This window comes from Passer montanus, unplaced genomic scaffold (assembly GCF_014805655.1).
Source record: "Passer montanus isolate IOZ18808 unplaced genomic scaffold, ASM1480565v1 scaffold402, whole genome shotgun sequence".
NCBI lineage: Eukaryota > Metazoa > Chordata > Aves > Passeriformes > Passeridae > Passer > Passer montanus.
Window position 1 is genome coordinate 26,273 of NW_024368842.1, and position 7,418 is coordinate 33,690.

The window sequence follows — 7,418 nt, forward strand, 5'->3', positions numbered from 1 at the left end:
GAGCCGAGGGGGGGTCTCAGGGCGGTTTGGGGGTCTCAGGGGAGCCGAGGGGGGGTCTCAGGGCGGTTTGGGGGTCTCAGGGGAGCCGTGCCCCCCAGGAGCTGCAGAGCCTCAGCCAGTGGGGGCTGAACATTTTCCGCGTGTCCGAGTTCTCCAACGGCCGCTCGCTGAGCTGCGTCATGTTCACCATCTTCCAGGTGACCCCAAAACCTCCCGGGACCCCAAAACTGACCCCAAACTGCCCCTGACCCCAAAACTGCGTCATGTTCACCATCTTCCAGGTGACCCGAGCCCCAAAGTGACCCCAAAAGTGACCCCAAAACTGACCCCAAAACTGCCCCGAAACTGAGAGAAAACTGCCCCAAAACTGACCCCAAAACGAGCCCGAAACTGCCCCTGACCCCGAAACTGCCCCTGACCCTGAAACTGCGTCATGTTCACCATCCTCCAGGTGACCCCGAAACCGCCCTGACCCCAAAACCGCCCTGACTTCCAAAACTGACCCCAAAAACACCCCGAAACCCCCAAAACTGACCCCAAAAACCGCCCTGACCCCAACAACTGACCCCAAAACTGCCCCGGGAGTGGCGCGCGCCTTCGCCATCCCCGCGCGGGCGCTGCTGGGCTGGGTTTGGCTGTACCTGGGTACATTTTGGGTCCATTCTGGCTGTACCTGGGTACATTTTGGGTACAGTTTCGGTGTATTTGGGCCCATTTTGCCCATGTTTGGGTGCCAGGAGCGGGAGCTGGCGCGCACCTTCGCCATCCCCGCGCGGGCGCTGCTGGGCTCAGTGGGGGCTGAACATTTTCCGCGTGTCCGAGTTCTCCAACGGCCGCTCGCTGAGCTGCGTCATGTTCACCATCTTCCAGGTGACCCCAAAACCTCCCGGGACCCCAAAACTGACCCCAAAACTGCCCCGAGCCCGAAACTGCCCCTGACCCCGAAACTGCCCCTGACCCTGAAACTGCGTCATGTTCACCATCCTCCAGGTGACCCCGAAACCGCCCTGACCCCAAAACCGCCCTGACTTCCAAAACTGACCCCAAAAACACCCCGAAACCCCCAAAACTGACCCCAAAAACCGCCCTGACCCCAACAACTGACCCCAAAACTGCCCCGGGAGTGGCGCGCGCCTTCGCCATCCCCGCGCGGGCGCTGCTGGGCTGGGTTTGGCTGTACCTGGGTCCATTCTGGGTGTTCCTGGGTACATTTTGGGTCCATTTTGGGTCCATTTTGGGTCCATTTCGGGTGGTTTTGGTGCCAGGAGCGGGAGCTGGCGCACACCTTCGCCATCCCCGCGCGGGCGCTGCTGGGCTGGGTTTGGCTGCACCTGGGTACATTTTGGGTCCATTCTGGCTGTACCTGGGTACATTTTGGGTCCATTCTGGCTGTACCTGGGTACATTTTGGGTACAGTTTGGGTGTATTTGGGCCCATTTTGCCCATGTTTGGGTGCCAGGAGCGGGAGCTGGCGCGCACCTTCGCCATCCCCGCGCGGGCGCTGCTGGGCTACGCGCGGGCGCTGGAGCTGCACTACCACCCCGACGTGGCGTACCACAACAGCCTGCACGCCGCCGACGTGCTGCAGTCCACGCACGTGCTGCTGGCCACCCCCGCCCTCGAGGTGAGACCCCCGCCCGCCCCCGCTGGGGTCCTGAAAGGGGGGGGCTGGAAATGGGGGGGGGCTGGAAATGGGATGGGGTCTGGAAATGGGGGGTGGGGTCTGTAAATAGGTGAGGGGTCCATAAACGGGACATGAAATCCGTAAACAGGGGGTGGGATCCATAAATGGGGGGGGTCTGTAAAAGGGTGAGGGGTCCCTCTGGGTTTGGGGGGCTCTGAAGGGGGTCCCTCTGGGTTTTGGGGGGGGTCTGAGGGTGCCCCCTCCCCACCCCAGGACGTCTTCACCGACCTGGAGGTCCTGGCCGCTCTCTTCGCCGCCGCCATCCATGACGTCGACCACCCCGGGGTGTCCAACCAGTTCCTCATCAACACCAGTGGGTGCCGGGGTCCCTGGGGGTCCCTGGGGGTCCCTCCCCTTGGCCTGGGGGTTTCTGAGGGTCCCTCCCCATGGCCTGGGGGTCCCTCACCCCATATCTCAGAGGGTTCTGGGGGTCCCTGTCTGTGTCCTGGGGGTCCCTGGGGTCCCTTTCCATGTCCCAGGGGTCCCTCACCCCATATCTCAGAGGGTCCTGGGGGTCTCTCCCCATATCCTGGGGGTCCCTGGGGTCCCTTCCCATGTCCTGGGGGTCCTTCCCCATGTCCTTAGGGTCCCTGGGGGTCCCTCACCCCATATCTCAGGGGGTTCTGGGGGTCCCTGTCTGTGTCCTGGGGGTCCCTGGGGTCCCTTTCCATGTCCCAGGGGTCCCTCACCCCATATCTCAGGGGGTCCTGGGGTTCCTCTCCATGTCCTGAGGGGTCCTGGGCATCCTTCCCCCTAACCTGGGGGTTCCTGAGGGTCCCTCCTCATCTCCTGGGGGTCCCTGCCTGTGCCCCACCCCATATCTCAGGGGGTCCTGGGGTTCCTCTCCATGTCCTGAGGGGTCCTGGGCATCCTTCCCCCTAACCTGGGGGTTCCTGAGGGTCCCTCCTCATCTCCTGGGGGTCCCTCCCTGTGCCCTGGGGGTCCCGGGGGTCCGTGCCTGTGCCCCGGGGGTCCCTCCCTCTGAGCGGGGGTCCCGGGGCTCCGTGGCCGCCCCCAGACTCGGAGCTGGCGCTGCTCTACAACGACGAGTCGGTGCTGGAGAATCATCACCTGGCCGTGGGCTTCAGGCTGCTGCAGGAGGAGAACTGCGACATCTTCCAGAGCCTGTCGCGGCGGGAGCGGCAGGCGCTGCGCCAGATGGTCATCGACATGGTGAGCCCCCAAACAGCCCAAAATCCTGATAAATATCCCAAAATCCTGACAAAAAACAGCCCAGGCGCTGCGCCAGATGGTCATCGACATGGTGAGCCCCCAAACAGCCCAAAATCCTGCTAAAGTACCCCAAAATCCTGGTAAAATATCCCAGAATCCTGACAAAAAACAGCCCAGGTGCTGCGCCAGGTGGTCATCGACATGGTGAGCCCCCAAAACACCCCAAAATCCTGCTGAAATACCCCAAAATCCTGTTCAAATATCCCAAAATCCTGATAAAAAAATACCCCAGGTGCTGCACCAGATGGTCATCAACATGGTGAGGGCTGAAACACTGCTAAAACAGCCCAAAATCCTGGTAAAATATCCCAAAATCCTGGCAAAAACCAGCCCAGGCGCTGCGCCAGATGGTCATCGACATGGTGAGGGCTGGAACAGCCCAAAATCCTGCTAAAGTAGCCAGATGGTCATCGACATTATCCCAAAATCCTGGCAAAAACCAGCCCAGGCGCTGCGCCAGATGGTCATCGACATGGTGAGGGCTGGAACAGCCCAAAATCCTGCTAAAGTACCCCAAAATCCTGGTAAAAAATACCCCAGGTGCTGCGCCAGGTGGTCATCGACATGGTGAGGGCTGGAACAGCCCAAAATCCTGATAAAACACCCCAAAATCCTGACAAAAAACAGCCCAGAACCCCCTGAGCACCCTGAGGTGCTGCGTCAGATGGTCATCGACATGGTGAGCCCCCAAAACACCCCAAAATCCTGCTGAAATACCCCAAAATCCTGTTCAAATATCCCAAAATCCTGATAAAAAAATACCCCAGGTGCTGCACCAGATGGTCATCAACATGGTGAGGGCTGAAACACTGCTAAAACAGCCCAAAATCCTGATAAAATATCCCAAAATCCTGACAAAAACCAGCCAAGGCTGTCCTTGGTCATCAACCAAACCAACTCCAGGAACTGGGTGATCAATCCCAGATCAATCCCAGATCGATCCCAGATCAATCCCAGATCAATCCCCGATCAATCCCGGATCAATGCCACTCCCGGGAGAGCCGAGCCCGGCAGGCAGGGCTGTCCCCAGGTGCCACCTGTGTGTCCCCAGGTGCCACCTCTGTGCCCCAGGTGCCACCTCTGTGCCCCAGGTGCCATCTGTGCCCCAGGTGCCACCTGTGTGTCCCCAGGTCAGATGGTCATCGACATGGTGAGCCCCCAAAACACCCCAAAATCCTGCTGAAATACCCCAAAATCCTGTTCAAATATCCCAAAATCCTGATAAAAAAATACCCCAGGTGCTGCACCAGATGGTCATCAACATGGTGAGGGCTGAAACACTGCTAAAACAGCCCAAAATCCTGATAAAATATCCCAAAATCCTGACAAAAACCAGCCAAGGCTGTCCTTGGTCATCAACCAAACCAACTCCAGGAACTGGGTGATCAATCCCAGATCAATCCCAGATCGATCCCAGATCAATCCCAGATCAATCCCCGATCAATCCCGGATCAATGCCACTCCCGGGAGAGCCGAGCCCGGCAGGCAGGGCTGTCCCCAGGTGCCACCTGTGTGTCCCCAGGTGCCACCTCTGTGCCCCAGGTGCCACCTCTGTGCCCCAGGTGCCATCTGTGCCCCAGGTGCCACCTGTGTGTCCCCAGGTGCTGGCCACGGACATGTCCAAGCACATGAGCCTCCTGGCTGACCTCAAGACCATGGTGGAGACCAAGAAGGTGACGAGCTCGGGGGTGCTGCTGCTGGACAACTACACCGACCGCATGCAGGTGGGCACCCCAACGGCCCGGGGGGCCTAAAAACGGCCTGGGGGGGCCCAAAAACAGCCTGGGGGGCCCAAAAATGGCCTGGGGGGCCAGGAATGGCCTGGGGGGCCCCAAAAATGGCTTGAGGGGGGCCAGAAACAGCCTGGGGGGGGGCCCAGGGAGAAGTTCAGGGGTCCCCAAGGGGTCTTGGGGGAGTTTCAGGGGTCCTGGGTGGGTTCAGGGGTCCCCAAGGGGTCTTGGGGGAGTTTCAGGGGTCCTGGGTGGGTTCAGGGGTCTTTGGGGAGGTCTTGTGGATGCTGGGGGATCTTTGGGGGGGGTCCTGGGGGGTCAGCCCCAGGTGACAGCCCTGTCCCCAGGTGTCCTTGCCATCCCCAGGTGTCCCTGGCTGTCCCCAGCTGTCCCAGCTGTCCCCAGCTGTCCCAGGTGTCCCCTGTCCCCTGTCCCCAGGTGTCCCAGGTGTCCCTGGCTCTCCCCAGGTGTCCCAGCTGTCCCCTGCCACCCCCAGCTGTCCCCAGGTGTCCCAGCTGTCCCCTGCCACCCCCAGCTGTCCCCAGGTGTCCCCAGGTGTCGTCCCCCAGCTGTCCCCAGGTGTCCCTGGCTGTCCCCAGGTGTCCCTGGCTGTCCCCAGGTGTCCCTGGCTGTCCCCAGGTGTCCCTGGCTGTCCCCAGGTGTCCCAGCTGTCCCCTGCCACCCCCAGCTGTCCCCAGGTGTCCCTGGCTGTCCCCAGGTGTCCCTGGCTGTCCCAGCTGTCCCAGGTGTCCCCCAGCTGTCCCAGGTGTCCCCCAGCTGTCCCAGGTGTCCCCCAGCTGTCCCAGGTGTCCCCCAGCTGTCCCAGGTGTCCCCCAGCTGTCCCCAGGTGTCCCTGGCTGTCCCCAGGTGTCCCTGGCTGTCCCAGCTGTCCCAGCTGTCCCAGCTGTCCCAGCTGTCCCCTGTCCCCTGTCCCCTGTCCCCAGCTGTCCCAGGTGTCCCCAGCTGTCCCAGCTGTCCCAGCTGTCCCCGGTGTCCCCAGCTGTCCCCCTGTCCCAGCCGTCCCAGCTGTCCCAGCTGTCCCCAGCTGTCCCCAGCTGTCCCCAGCTGCCCCAGGTGTCCCCTGTCCCCTGTGCCCTGTCCCAGGTGCTGCGGACCATGGTGCACTGCGCCGACCTGAGCAACCCCACGAAGCCGCTGGGGCTGTACCGGCAGTGGACGGAGCGGATCATGGAGGAGTTCTTCAGGCAGGGGGACCGGGAGCGCGAGCGGGGCATGGAGATCAGCCCCATGTGCGACCGGCACAGCGCCTCCGTGGAGAGCTCACAGGTGAAGGGGACATGGGGACAGCCACAGATACCTGGGGACAGCCAGGGACACGTGGGGACAGCCAGGGATAGCCAGGGACACGTGGGGACAGCCAGGGACACGGGGACACCGGGGGCATGGGGACACAGACCAGCCCCAGGTGTGCCAGTGCCACCAGCAGGAACCCACAGGTGCAGATCCCTGCGTTGTCCCCAGTGTCCCTCCTGTCTCCCTGGCTCTGTTGTCCCCAGTGTCCCCCTGTCCCCAGTGTCCCTGCTGCTGTCCCTCCTGTCCCCAGTGTCCCCCTGTCCCCAGTGTCCCCCTGTCCCCAGTGTCCCTGCTGTCCCGTGTCCCTGCTGCTGTCCCTCCTGTCCCCAGCGCTGTCCCAGCTGTCCCTCTGGTGTCCCCACTGCTGTTCCCTCACTGTCCCTTCTGTCCCCAATGCTGTGCCTGTTGTCCCCTGTCCCCAGTGTCCCCCCTCACTGTCCCTGTCCCTGATACCCCTTATCCCTGTCCCCTGATGTTCCCAGTGTCCCCCTGTCCCCTCAATGTCCCCAGTGCTGTCCCTGTCCCCTCACTGTCCCTGATGTCCCCACTGTACCTGCTGTCCCCTCAGTGTCCCCTCAGTGTCCCCAATGCTGTCCCTGTCCCTTGTCCCTGTCCCCTCAGTGTCTCCCCACTGTCCCCTTGCTTTCCCTGGTGTCCCTTCAGTGTCCCCTCCCTGTCCCCCCCTGTCCCTGTCCCTGTCCCCCCTGTCCCTGTCCCCGCTGTCCCTCAGTGTCGCCGTCCCCGTGCCAGGTTGGCTTCATCGATTTCGTGGTGCAGCCGCTGTGGGAGGCCTGGGCCGAGCTCGTGCACCCGGACGCGCGGGAGATGCTGCGGGCGCTGCGCCGCAACCGCGACTGGTTCCGCGGCCGCGCCGGCACCGGCACCGGCACCGGGACGGACACCGGGACCGGCACCGGCACCGAGACAGAGACCGGCACCGGCACCGGGACAGACAGCGGGACAGGGACTGGGACAGGGACCGGCACCGGGACTGACACCGGGACAGGCACCGGGACCGGGACTGGGACAGACAGCGGGACAGGCACCGGGACAGGGGCAGACACCGGGACCGGGACAGGGACCGGGACAGGGACAGACAGCAGGACCGGGGCAGACACCGGGACAGACAGCGGGACCGGGACTGGGACAGAGACCGGCACCGACACCAGGACAGACAGCGGGACAGACAGCAGCGCCGCCCCCCGGTTCAGCTTTGAGCCCCCCGAGCCACTCCTGGAGCCACCACCGGGAACAACCGGGACAGACAGCGGCACCGGCACCACCCCTTGGTTCTGCTTTGAGCCCCCCGAGCCACCAGGAACAACCGGCACCGACACCGGGACCGACACCGGGACCCCCCGGTGCTGCTTCGAGCCCCCCGAGCCACTCCTGGAGCTGACACCAGGAACAACCGGGACCGACAGCGGGACCGGGACAGACACCGGGACAGGGACAGA

The 7,418-nt window shown here is 63.1% G+C and overlaps 1 protein-coding gene across 1 annotated transcript; it reads left to right on the forward strand.

Annotated features, from left to right (window-relative positions):
* Positions 1-795: 795 nt before the first annotated feature.
* On the forward strand, positions 796-7,322 carry LOC120506950 (cAMP-specific 3',5'-cyclic phosphodiesterase 4D-like; the record flags this gene model as incomplete). The annotated part of the gene is made up of 8 exons (XM_039719091.1): positions 796-870; positions 1,460-1,624; positions 1,898-1,997; positions 2,703-2,857; positions 4,519-4,641; positions 5,752-5,934; positions 6,712-6,858; positions 7,135-7,322. Coding segments are annotated over exons 1-8 (1,079 nt in total), but the record flags the coding sequence as incomplete, so codon positions are not given.
* Positions 7,323-7,418: the final 96 nt, after the last annotated feature.